This window comes from Rana temporaria, chromosome 4, assembly GCF_905171775.1.
Source record: "Rana temporaria chromosome 4, aRanTem1.1, whole genome shotgun sequence".
NCBI classification, from domain to species: domain Eukaryota; kingdom Metazoa; phylum Chordata; class Amphibia; order Anura; family Ranidae; genus Rana; species Rana temporaria.
The window spans coordinates 206,274,991-206,289,229 of NC_053492.1; the positions used below are offsets into that span (position 1 = coordinate 206,274,991).

The 14,239-nt window shown below is 42.8% G+C and overlaps 1 protein-coding gene across 4 annotated transcripts in view; it reads left to right on the forward strand.

The window, feature by feature from the left end:
- CLCN2 (chloride voltage-gated channel 2) overlaps positions 1–14,239 on the forward strand; it is a 348,319-nt gene that overhangs the window by 121,432 nt on the left and 212,648 nt on the right. For all 4 annotated transcript variants that reach the window (XM_040349786.1, XM_040349785.1, XM_040349782.1 and 1 more), the window contains exons 5-6: positions 1,108–1,241; positions 12,291–12,368. In XM_040349786.1, coding sequence (XP_040205720.1) covers positions 1,108–1,241; positions 12,291–12,368 — 212 coding nt within the window. The remainder of the gene's footprint in view (positions 1–1,107; positions 1,242–12,290; positions 12,369–14,239) is intronic.

Consider the following 14,239-nt stretch of genomic DNA (forward strand, 5'->3'; position numbering starts at 1 on the left):
CTCGGACCTCCCCGGCCGGCGTCTTCATTTCAACTGTGGGCACCCGGCCGTGACGGCTTTCGGCTTCGCGGCCGGGCACCCACTGCGCATGTGCGAGCGGCACTGCGCATGCGTGCCCGGCGCTGCGCTGTCTGATTGGACTGGAGATCGCCTAGGACCTGTGACGTGTCCTAGGCGATCGCCTACAGGGAGGGGCTGCTGTAGGCGATTAAGCTTAATCGTTTAACCAGCCTCTCGGTGTAAGGATTAAGTGGGACAGGAAATGTGGCATGTAAGGGGGTGAGGAGTGGGATAAGCGGAAGTTCCAATTTTGGGTGGAACTCCGCTTTAATTTGTGTCATCAATTATACGTGGTGTACTGCCCTTTTGTGCAGCTTAGGAGCTGTGGTGGAGATTTTGATGCACAGGGTGATGCCTATTATTTTGTCGCTGGGAGTTAAGGACTGAGCACATTGACAAGCAAATTGAATCTATACCTTTTTATTATTGTAGACGGTTTCACAGTGGACTGTTACATGTTGCACTTTCCTCTTGGCACTTTATATTTGTGATTTCTTTTACAGAGGAATATTTGCACTTTAATGATTGCTTATTTAATATCATCATTGGTGCTGCATGTTTCACGTTTTTAGCTTTTAAAGAGAGATTTTCATTATGCTAGAATAAAAAGGGCCTATTTATACAACCTGGAGAAGATGCATTCTCCAGTTTGCCTGAATCCACCATACACGGTGTATTATTAAATTCTTAGAAATACGCATATGTTTTTATAAATGGCCTTAGTCATTCCTGATATAGAAGTAGCTGATCCATTGGCATTGCCCTGATACACCTGTCATCTGTCCTAACAACAAAAATCTTTCAACTATAACCATGTTAGCCTGTTTGTCTGCTTTTCTTTAGGTAATCCTTAAAATTGCAATACCTCAGTGGTCCTGAATGCTTGTAACAATTCTGCTAATAAGGACATGTGTCACAAGAAAAGAGTTCTACATAGCTAGCCTTACTGTCACTATTTCAATCTCTGCTATCGTTTGTGTCGCAAATTGTTATATTCTTTTTTCAGTCATATTCTTGCTCATTATCACCTCATTATATTTATTCTAGGCTCTGGCATTCCTGAGATGAAGACTATCCTGCGTGGTGTGGTGCTAAAAGAATATCTCACCCTTAAAACTTTTATTGCCAAAGTCATTGGACTAACTTGTGCCCTTGGTAGTGGAATGCCACTTGGAAAAGAAGTGAGTATGGTGCTTTTTGAGGCGTTTTTAAGTCCTTGACAACTTCTGGTTTATTTGCTTGATGTCATACTAATCGTAAAGGTTTATCCGGCTGTTCAGAGAAGTTGACCCCTAATTACCAGAGGTATAAACTCAGATGTGTCCCCTATATCTGCTGCAGCAAAAGGACAACAGTTTTTACTTATAATGCTGATAAAAGTAAAATGTGAGTGTTCCATCAAAAGTGTTTGTGGAAGACACTATAAATGTCCTGGATTAATTTCAGTTTTCCAAGAGAAAATATGGGTTACAATAAGTATACTGTAACAGTAAGGCGAAAGTTCAGCTAAGAAGCATGACCTTGTGTTACCAAGATCATTGGCATTGACCATTGTGAGTTAGGGACCTTAGATTGTATGCTCCTTGAGGATAGGGACTGATATGAAAACACATTGTATATGTAAAGCGCTGTGTAAATTGACGGTGCTATAGAAGTACCTAAAATAATAATAATTGGCAGTCACTCATGACAATAATGGCAATTGTTATAAAAAATATTTAACATAGTATTAGAAACGTCTTATTTTAGGACCTGTAACAGGGTGTTTTTTTTTTTTTTAACTTGTACAGAGATACTGGAAAAACAAAACTCATGGGGACAGAAAGATCTGCCACAGGGAAAAATATACATATTTTTCTTATGTTATTTGGGCTCAATCCAGAAGAAAAAAAATAACTCGACCACCCGTCTAATCCTGCACTGTCCTGCAGAAATCCGCTGAAAGACACTGACTCCAGGATCCATGACGCCATCCTCTTTGCTGACCTCATCAGGGAGCTGGCTGTCTCTTCTGCATCATAGCAGCTAGCCCCCTGATGATGGCTCACTGCAGATACACATTGTATTCTACATAGCCTCAATGCTTCTTGATATGCGTGATGTGGGAATCCCTGGAGGTTTTGAAGTGGGGGGGGGGGGGGGGGGTGAATGCATTCTTTCCTAGGTGAGAAAAGCAGAAGTGCAGGGTGTGACCGCTAGGAAAAATGGTAAAGTTTACTACCACCCAAGAATTACAAAAATATCCCTGCCATGAGGCTACCTTGCTCTGCAAAGGTTCGATGCTGGTTAACTCTAGGAGTTGAGAAACAAGGTGTAATAATTACCTTTCCTCTGCTCTGTCTTGTGACCTGCCCTATTCTGTCCATGTACAATGCAGGGCTATTGACCTTGCATTGTATCTGATGACAACATTGTGTGACCGCTGGCTGGGGCACTTATATGGGAAGACACTTCCGGGGACCAGTCACACACACGAAGGGAGCCTGCTGGAGAAGGTAGTAAGGTAAGTATTCTACACTACGTGAAAAAAATACTGCGCATACCATATGCAAAGAAAATAAATTAAAAAATTATTATAAGCTGCGACTCAAAAATGTTATACAACATACATAATACATAAAGGGGAAAAGGAGTCGCGCTACAACTGGGTGTACTGTGCCTGATATAGTGAACAAATAAACTAAATATACACAGCATCAGTGATAAATGCAATGAGTGCAATGACACAAATGTGAGTGCCAACGGCGTATGAACAATGTGGGATGGAAAGAAAGTCCAAAGCTGGCAGGAGTGATGATAGTATTGCCCAGTGTGAAGTTGATAAACAAACGGTGCAGCACAGTGACGACAAAGAACCTCCACCACCATCAAACACTGACCCTTACCAGAGAGTTAGATCTCTGAGAGATCAAACACAGCAAAAGACACATGGGATCATCCGATCACTCAGCAAACTCGAGCAGATCTTCACCAATGAATCAATCCTCAGGAAATACCAATACTAAGGAATACTCAGGAATATGCAGAGAGAAACAGGGTGACTCGCATAGCATAAAAACCTTTGGAGCGTTTATTTAAGTAAAAAGATGTACACTTACATCGATGCAGATTAAAATGGAGCATTTAAAATCCAAAGCCGGCCGGATAGCAGAACGTGCAACCCATCTATTCCGGGTCCAGTCACGTGATGCGTTGACGTCAGAACGTCGCCTCCCAACCTTTCGTCTCGATGGGGACGTGATCCCAACGTTTCGTCCCCATCGAGACGAAACATTGGGAGGTGACGTTCTGACGTCACCGCATCACGTGACTGGACCCGGAAGAGACGGGTTGCACGTTCTGCTAGCCGGCCGGCTTTTGATTTTAAATGCTCCATTTTATCTGCATCGATGTAAGTGTACATCTTTTTACTTAACTAAACGCTCCAAAGGTTTTTATGCTATGCGAGTCTCCCTGTTTCTCTCTGCATATTCCTGAGTATTGATATTTCCTGAGGATTGATTCATTGGTGAAGATCTGCTCGAGTTTGCTGAGTGATCGGATGATCTCATGTGTCTTTTGCTGTGTTTGATTTCTCAGAGATCTAACTCTCTGGTAAGGGTCAGTGTTTGATGGTGGTGGAGGTTCTTTGTCGTCACTGTGCTGCACCGTTTGTGGATCAACTTCACACTGGGCAATACTATCATCACTCCTGCCAGCATTGGACTTTCTTTCCATCCCACATTGTTCATATGCCCTTGGCACTCACATTTGTGTCATTGCACTCTTCGCATTTATCACGGATGCTGTGTATATTTACTTTATTTGTTCACTATATCAGGCACAGTACACCCAGTTGTAGCGTGACTCCTTTTCCCCTTTAAGTATTCTACACTACCCCAATGTTAAGAGTGGGGGGCGGAACTGCAAGGGTAAGTTTGTGTTTTTTGTTTTTTTTTCTCCCAAGCGTCTTCCAGGACAGCCCATGAGACCTAGGGCTCCTCCTACCAGGACAGGAAACACGTTTCCCCCACCAGATAAAAGGGCGGTCCTCCAGGCCCCATTGTCGGTATTAGTGTTTCCTCCGGACGGAGGGTAACATGTTCCGCTAAGGTTAAAGGCGATAACTATCATCCCTTACATGGACGACCACCTAATAGTGGCAGCGTCTTACCAAAAACTGCTAGCAGACCTCCAGACTGTACAGGACTTCCTTCAATCCCTAGGCTGGTTGATCAACCGAGAGAAGTCTTCCCTAAATCTGGCCCAGAAGGTGAAGTATCTGGGCTACGATTTTTGCTCAGTAGACCAAAACATTTTTCTCCCAGAGGAGAAGGTTTTAAAGATGGTGCAAGCGGTCTCAGCTTTACAGACCAATCAGCTGGTCTCGCTGAGAGAAGTTTCAAGGACAGTAGGTCTGATGACCTTGTGTTTCCCAGCAGTACCATGGGCAAGATTTCATCAAAGATCATTGCAGATGTTTCTTCTGAAAAGCTAGGATGGAGACGCAAGGTCTCTGGAGTCAAGAGTTTTGTTACCTACCAAGGTAAAAAGAAGCTTGTGATGGTGGAGGACAGATCTTCACCTAGCAAGAGGCCTGCCATGGTCCATTCCTCTATCCCAGAGGATCACGACGGACGCAAGTTCCTGGGGATGGGGAGCCCACCTCAGCGACAATGTCGAACAGGGAAAATGGTCCTTGAGGGAAGCAAACGTTTTATCGAACCAGAGAGAGCATCTAGCGGTTCAGAGAGCCCTGCAGGTTTTTCAGTCGGAAATCAGGGGTCACAATCTCCAGATCCTATCCGACAACATAGCGATGGTTGCGTACCTCAACAAACAGGGAGGCACGAGGAGTCGGATTCTTCAATTGATTGCCCAGGAAATGTTATGGGCAGAAGAGAATCTAGCCTCAATTACCGCAGTGCACCTGAAGGGGACGCAAAACTGTCTGGCAGACTATCTCAGTCACCACAAGGTGGAGCAAAACAATTGGTCGCTTCATCCAGAGGTATTTTCGGAGATCACTGACAAATGGGGTTGCCCCGAAGCAGATCTGTTTGCAAATCAGGACAACTGCAAGACAGAGGAATTCTTTTCTCTGAACCCAGCAGATCAATCACTGGTGATCGACGCTCTGGCGAATCCGTCTTCCAGGACAGCCAGATTCCCACCCGGTTTTGTATGGAAGTTATGTGTATTATGCATATGTTTTTCAGGGAAGTCCTACAGTTCTCAAAGACTGACATGGGGCCTGGAGGACCGCCCTTTTATCTGGTGGGGGTAGCGTGTTTCCTGTCCTGGTAGGAGGAGCCCTAGGGCTCATGGGCTGTCCTGGAAGACTCTCAGAAAAGGAGTTACGTTAAGTTAAGTCTAACTCGGCTTTTCGTAATTCCAGGAGTTTTATGTTAAAATTCGAATTCACTGCTTTTAAATTGAAATTCAGCAATACCATGTCTTGATACCAGTCTCTCAACTTTTACTCTGGACAACCCATTGAAATAATTCTGAGGTCACAGGGATCCCCGCATTAAAATTACACCTTATTATTCTGTTTAAGAACTCTGAGCATGCCCATCTTTTTTTGAGAACATATGGTAACATTTTACTAAAGTAATGGGCCGCCCATTGTGGAAAGTAAACCCATTTTGGTTGACCTTACTCCCATCCCCAGACGGGACAGTAGGCCTGTTACAGGAGTATTGGCGACTCAATAAGGGCACTACAAATGCAGGGGTGGTATGGGATACATTAAAAGCATTTTTGAGGGGGTGCCTGATTAGGGAAATATCGGGCATCAAGACCCGCTCTAAGGAATGGGACGATAAAGTCTGGGATGAAATGAAAATCAGAGAACAAGCGTTGGTAGTAGATCCCTCTCAGAGTAATCAGGATTCCTGGGTAAAGGCGCAATCTTTGTACAATTCGGTACTGCTGACGGCAGCGGAGAAGAGGAGATATTTTTATTAACAGAGCCACTTTGAGGAAGGGGAAAATACGGGACACATCCTAGCACTGGTAGCCAGGGAGCAAAGGGTGTCCTCGAACATTTTGGCTATAAGGGTGGAGTCTGGGGAGACGTACACTCTTAGTTCTGACATCTTAGATGATTTTTATGAGTTTTATAGGGAATTATACTCCTCCAGAACAAAAACTGTAGATTCGGAGATGGCCTCGTTTCTGCAGGGCTGCCCCATCCCCCAATTGGCTGAGGAGGATAGGGAGATGTTAAATCTGCCTATCACACTGGCAGAATTGAAGGAAGCTCTGGAAGGGGCCGCACAACACAAATCCCCAGGTCCAGATGGACTACCAGTGGAGGTATACTCCCAATATGGAGAGGTTATATTGCAGCCCTTGCTGGAAGCACTATCGGAAGCAGTGGAAAAGGGAACTCTACCTGACAGTATGCAGGAGGCTATAATTATATTACTTCCTAAACCAGGCAAAGATAAGTTTTCTCGAGATTCATATCATCCAATCTCTCTTTATTAAATACGGATGTCAAACTTCTAGCTAAAGTTCTGGCTAAAAGGTTATCACAGGTTATAGACAGGCTGGTACATCAGGATCAGTCTGGTTTTATACCTAACCGTTCAACGGCTGACAATATAAGAAGACTATATATGAATTTGCAGGTGCCGGTGGATAATCCGGGGGGTAGGGCTATTCTGTCACTGGATGCTACTAAAGCGTTCGATAGTGTGGACTGACCCTACCTTTTGGAAATATTAACTAGGTTTGGATTGGGAGACAGGTTTATAACATGGGTAAAGGTGCTTTACTCCAAACCTAGAGCTAGACATAATAATAACCTTTCCCTCCCATTTGAGCTACATAGAGGCACCTGGCAGGGATGCCCGTTGTCCCCACTGCTGTTCGCTTTGGCAGTCGAGCCGTTGGTGATACTGCTTAGAAATACATCGGAGGTGGTGGGGTTTTGCAGGGGCCAGAGGGAGGAAAAAATTTCCCTATATGCAGATGATATACTTATATATTTAGGTGATACGGCAGCATCGCTGCGAACAGCAATGGGGATAATAGGAGAATTTGGAAGGTTCTCTGGGTTTAATATAAATTGGTCCAAATCAATATTAATGCCTATAGATCCATTGAGGGAGCAGCTACCTGAGGGAACAGGGCAGATCACCATATCAAACAGCTTTTGCTATTTGGGTGTGGTGGTTTCCCCGGACACGGCTGAATATCTTCAGCTGAACCTGGGTCCACTATTGGCAAAGCAAAGAGAGAAATGCGATAGTTGGTGCAAACTCCCCTTATCAGTGGTAGGGAGAGCTAACCTAATTAAAATGGTATGGGCTCCACAACTCTTATATATCTTCCATAATTCACCGATATGGATATCGAACAAATGGTTTAAAAGAATTGATACCCAAATGCGGGAGTTGATATGGAAGAAAAAGGTAGCCATGATTAGTTTAACCACTTTACAATATGGAAAAGATAGGGGGGGGGGGTTGGCGGTACCTCACCCCAAAACGTACTTTTTAGCCTCTCAGATACAACAGCTGGCGGGTTGGGGACGGGAAGAAAGAGAGGACCCAAATAGAAATATGGTAATCGGAACAGTTCCCACATTGAAGGCAGCTTCCCATCTTGAGATGGGCTTGCCCAGTTTGCCACAGGCAGCACCCACAGCAACCCTCCTTAGAAAGGTATGGGGGGAGCTACGGAGGACTGTGGGGACAGAGGGGGGTGTTACCATTCACTCCAATATGGAACAGTCCTAGATATGTAGAGCTACAGGTTTTAGTAGGTTTTACCTCCTGGAAAAAGAAGGGAATATGGTTCTTTTCACAGCTGTACGAGGGTGGGGTACTGAAAACGTACGAGCAGCTTTGTAGAGAATACCAATTAGCCCCATGGGGCTTCTATCAGTATCTCCGGCATGCTCTACAGAAACAACAACAAACACGATCCTTGATGGTAACTTCACCGTCACCTTTGATGACGACGGTTCTGCAAGCAGAAGCTAGGAGAGGACTGATAACAAAAATATATGAGGGACTGTTGGCAACAATTCAGAGTCATGCCTCCGTTAGAAGCCGCAGAAAGTGGGTGGAAGACATTGGGGAGATAGATGGAGATCAGTGGGAGAGGGCGCTTGAATCTGTTCCGGCGGTATCTGTCTCTGCGTCGCATAAATTGTTGCAACTCTTTATCCTACACAGGGCTTATAGAACAGCGCCACAACTACATAGATGGGGAAGAAGGGACACCCCTATGTGCCCAAAGTGTAAAGTTCAGCAGGGGGACTTCATACACTTTGATTTGGAGATGCCCAAAGCTTCACAGGCACTGGGAGGAAGTATCACAGTGTATCACCAGAGTGGCACAGGTACCAGTCCCATTGGACCCTTTGGTATACTTGTTAGGGGCCATTGACCCTGGAGAGTTTACAAAAGGAAAGTACTATATGGTAACAAGACTGTTGTACTTGGCAAGAAAACTCATCGCACGTTATTGGATGGCTCCTGGGGTCCCCACAGGGAAGCAATGGATTGCATATGTCAACTCCTTGTTGGGAAGAGAACACCTGGCTTACAAACATAGGAAAGCAGAGGGTAAATTTGAGGAGATTTGGTATTCCTGTTTGAGAGATGTGAGTGTCGCACCACCAAAATTGGTGACGGATAGATTTTCTATGTAGAGTGCAGAGGACAGGGGGGGGAGGGGGGATATAAAAAGATAGAGACGTACATTGAAATAGTATAGGAATATAAAAATGTGATATAATGTGGTATAATGTATGTCAAATAATATGAAATGGATGCCGAATAGGCATATATATGTATGAAATAAGAAAAGAAAAGATATAAAAATAAAGTGGATAAAAAAAAGTGATCTTTACATCTTAAAGGGTCAGGGCCTCCCGCCTGCATATGTAATAAAGCATCAGCTGTTATTAAACATAATATAATTGCGAATTAATTGCGTGCCATATAAAGTTATATCATTAAATGTATAGAGACATAATAAAAGGTCTGGTGTCACCCCAACATCCCCTCCATCCCTAATTCAATACAGTGGGGCAAAAAAGTATTTAGTCAGCCACCAATTGTGCAAGTTCTCCCACTTAAAAAGATGAGAGAGGCTTTCAATTGTCATCATAGGTATACCTCAGCTCTGAGAGAAAAAATGTTGAAACAAATCCAGACAATCACATTGTCTGTCTGATTTGGAAAGAACGTATTTGCAAATTATGGTGGAAAATAAGTATTTGGTCAATATCAAAAGTTCATCTCAATAATTTGTTATATATCCTTTTGGCAATGAGGGAGGTCAAACGTTTTCTGTAAGTCTTCACAAGGTTATCACACACTGTTGCTGGTATGTTGGCCCATTCCGACATGCAGATCTCTAGAGCAGTGATGTTTTGGGGCTGTCGCTGGGCAACACAGACTTTCAACTCTCTCCAAAGGTTTTCTATGGGGTTGAGATCTGGAGATTGGCTAGGCCACTCCAGGACCTTGCAATGCTTCTTACAAGGCCACTCCTTCATTGCCCAGGCAGTGTGTTTGGGATCATTGTCATGCTGAAAGACCCAGCCACGTTTCATTTTCAATGCCCTTGATGATGGGAGGAGGTTTGCACTCAAAATCTCACGATACATGGCCCCATTCATTCTTTCATGTACACGGATGAGTCGTTCTGTTCTCTTTGCAGAGAAACAGCCCCAAAGCATGATGTTGCCACCCCCATGCTTCACAGTAGGTATGGTGTTCTTTGGTTGCAACTCTGCATTCTCTCTCCTCCAAACTTGACAAGTTGTGTTTCTACCAAACCGTTCTATGTTGGTTTCATCTGACCATATGACATCCTCCCAATTCTCTTCTGGATCATCCAAATGCTCTCTAGAAAACCTCAAGTACTGGCTTAAGCAGGGGGACACGTCTGGCACTGCAGGATCTGAGTCCCTGGCGGCCTATTGTGTTACTGATGGTAGCCTTTGTTACGTTGGTCCCAGCTCTCTGCAGGTCATTCACTAGGACCCCCCGTGTGGTTCTGGGATTTTTGCTCACCGTTCATCATTTTGACCCCATAGGTGAGATCTTGCATGGAGCCCCAGATCGAGGGAGATTATCAGTGGTCTTGTATGTCTTCCATTTTCAAATTTTTGCTCCCGCAGTTGATTTCTTCACACCAAGCTCCTTGCCTATTGCAGATTCAATCTTCCCAGCCTGGTGCAGGTCTACAATTTAGTTTCTGGTGTCCTTGGACAGCTCTTTGGTCTTCACCATAGTGGAGTTTGGAGTGTGACGGTTTGAGGTTGTGGACAGGTGTCTTTTTATACTGATAACAAGTTACAACAGGTGCCATTAATACAGGTAATTTGTGGAGGACAGAGGAGCCTCTTAAAGAAGAAGATACAGGTCTGTGAGAGCCAGAAATCTTGCTTGTTTGTAGGTGACCAAATACTTATTTTCCACCATAATTTGCAAATTCTTTCCAAATCAGACCATGTGATTTAACCCTTGCTGGGGAGCTAAGGAGAAGCATATCGCTGCTTTTGTGAGAGGTCCTGGGAGCCTTGATTTTTAAGCTGTATTAGACCTCTGGTTGTAAGGTCCATCCAAGAAGGTGAGGGTACATGGAATGAAGTGGAGATTTTGGAAGCTGGAAGTTATTCACTTGATGAGGAGTTGGAAAATTCATGGTGCTAAATGTTTGGAGGACTTTTTGTTCATAGACTGTTTTGCTTGTGGTCATTTTATTCACTCACATTGGACTTTATGTTTATTCACATTTATTTTTATAAAGATTATATAGGATTATCACACTATGGTTGTTTTTTCATGTATAAAAACAGTATACAGTTTTTTTAATTGGTTATGATTGTGAGTAAGGATTTTTTGCACAGTGATGATGTGTAATAATGTTTTTCTATTGATTTGATATTCTTTTTGTGTGCAATTGTCCCGATTTAAGGGAGAAGTGCTACACTATTGACTTTTTTTTTTTTTAATGGAGATAACACAGATGAGCTCAGCTTATATTTTATTTGAGGGGATCAGAGCAACGCGGGGATATAATATTTAATATATTGTTGTCTGAAACCCTGTGAGGAGACCTTCTTTAACTGTTTCCTGTCTGGCTGCTTTATAAAAATAGGCAGGAGCTTCCTAGATTTGGGTGGTATTAAAATGGCCTACCGAATCCTTGCAGAGTTCGTACCCTTGCCGAGTTCGTACCCTATGTGGAGCGATCTGTGATGATCACAGACTGCGGTATCACTGGAACCCATAACAGGAGTAGTAGTAGTAAACAAAGATGGTTTCATTCAGGCTTTTGTGATTGGTTACAACAATCACATGGTAGGGCAAATTAATTTTGTATTGTGACTTATTTGTTTTTCTAAATCTTTTCTAATTACCTCTTTGGAAAGAAATATGATTCCTTGAAAAAACATATTAGGGGAAGTAATGATGGGTAAATGTGTACATCTTGATTACTTCTTAGCATTGTGAACTGGGTTTCTCTTTGCAGAGTTATGGTCCAAGTCATTCCTGTCATTGGCAGGAAAGGATCATTGGTTGGATGGGTGTAAACACCATCTACAGAAATATACACTCAAGCTCCAATCTGTGGATATACAGCGAAGAGATCAACAGCATGTTTTTTAATTGATATGTTGCTTTTACTGTATGTGATATAGTTGCATATACACTAAATACAAATCAAAATGGATTATGCTCAACTTCCAAAAGTTCTTCACATTGTTAATTTGCAATTGCAGTTTGGCCAACTACCATATATAGTACACACATACTATACACCTCATAGCCATTCAACCAGCTTTCCTCATAAATTATTTTTAGCAACATTTTATTTCAGGGACAGAAGATGATCTTGACTTCATAACCATTTTTGACAATAAATGGCATAAAAATAGACCTGGTATAAGTAGTTGCAAAGTTCTTACAAACTAAAATATCAAGGTTTCACCATATGTAACTGATGCTTGATCCCTTTTTTTTTTTTTTTTTTTATTTTGCTGTTAAAATGCAAAATCTTTGGTTGCCAATGTAATAGCTAGCAGCACTGACACATGGAGTGGAGATGACGCGTACATTATCTTGAAATCAGGTTACCTGCAAAAGTAATTCGTAACAGCATTTATTTGTCTGAGCTCAATATGTTCCAGTCAGCAGTCTGCCAAGGCACCATTCAGTCATATTCTCTATCTAGGAGTGAATCTGAGCTGACACTTCTCTCTCTCGTCTCCTCAGGGCCCGTTTGTGCATGTTGCCAGTATGTGCGCTGCTCTACTCAGCAAGTTCATGTCGCTGTTTGGTGGAATATATGAAGTGAGTACAGTAGGTGATGTCCTCTTTGGTGCAGATCAGCTATTTAACTGCAAATAATTAAGCAAACTTAACTGGCAGGATAAATATATATATATGTATTTTCATTTTAAGACTTTCTCACTGTTTGGGTGCTTCCAGCAGTACTGTATGCTTCTTGCTCACAGCAAGGATAAAAAAAGTTCACATAATAAAGAACAAATCTTATACTGCAGGCTTTTATTTCTAGGGGCTGTGTGTAGATTTGGAAATGCAGAATCTTTTTATTAAATTTTTTTTTTAAACTAGGCTTCCTTTTATAAACCTCAGTCAGTACTTACCAAGTCCCCTAAGTTGGGGAACTTACCATTGACTTTCTACTATATTACGATCTTTTTGACTAGAATATTTACTTAGATTTGTTCTGTGTGTGTGTGTGTGTGTGTGTGTGTGTGTGTGTGTATATATGTGTAATATATTATATATCTTTGCATAGTTGTTTCGTATATTTTTTTATTCTGCAGTAAAAAAAAATCTTTTAGGTTAAAGTGTCACTAAAGAAACTTTTTTTTTTTTTTTTTTAATGTTTGGGTAGATATGAGAGGGATTAAAACAACTGTCAGTTTGTATTGCTGTCTGTGCCCTGATAGGGAAATTCACCCTATGTATTTGTCCTGTTTTTAGCAATATAATCAAAAGTAAAGTAAAATCCCAAATTTTAGTTGACCTCTAAAGAAGAATAGAGGAGAAATCTTCCAGTAGGCACACTAGTTCTGATGATACGCCGGGGTTCCCTCACTTTCGTAGAGATTTCCTTTCACTTCCTGTTTTGGCTTTGGGACAGGAAGTGAAAGGGAATCTCTTCAATGGAACACAGATGGAAAAAAAAATGTAGTGTAGCTGCAGTGTGATTTGGTGCGCTTTTTATATGTTTTTAATGTGTGTTTAACTTTTACGATCCATTCCTGCTGTCAGCCAGCCAGGATGACTCGTCAGTTGTTAAAGTGAAGTTCCACTTAAAAGTGGAACTTCTGTTTATTCGTCGACCCCCCCCCCCCCCACATTTGGCGCCTTTTCGGGGGGTATCTGTTTTTGAAAGGCCATGGCACCTGTCTCCTTGAAGTTCGGCCCCCTCCTCCGCCGGACCAATTAGAAAGCACAGTGCGCTTTGCGCATGCGTAGTAGGGGACTGGCTATGAAGCTGAAAGTCTTTACTGTGGGATTCCCCTACCAGGAATGGCGACAGCTGATCCAAAGATCAGCTGGGGGGCCTACATTGCGGGCACCCTGGACAGGTAAGTGTTTATATATTAAGTCAGCAGCTGCAGTATTTGTAGCTTCTGACTTTTCATTTTTCGTGTGGGGGCTGGACCTACTCCTAAAGAAAAACAAGAATTAAAAAAAACAGCGGTCTGGATTTTATAGGGAACCCCATGTACAAACCAAATGGCGTAAGGTCCTTCCCAAAATCCATAATAGACCCTTTTCTGAACATGCAGGCCAGGAAAGTTGAGAACGAGCCAGCCACCTTGCCCCCGTGTTATTGAGAACAATGTCCTCTTCCCCACAACCCTGGCCTAATGGCTGTGGGGTTGCAAAGGGAGCTTATCGGAATCTGGAAGCCCCCTTTAATGGGGCCCCTAGATCCCGACTCCCCCTACTCATTCACAAAAAAAAAGTAAATAAAAACAATGTTTTTTGACAAGTCCTTTGATAAAATACATAAATAAATACCCTGATGTAAATCCATCACCAATCACGATGAATTCTGGCCACAAGACATCACCGCTCCGCTACTCAAATCCTGCCAAATGAAAGCAATGCTTCTCCCCCACAGCTAAATAAACAAAGGGGCAGGGTCACCCGAGGACATCATTGGGTGACCCTTCCCCCAT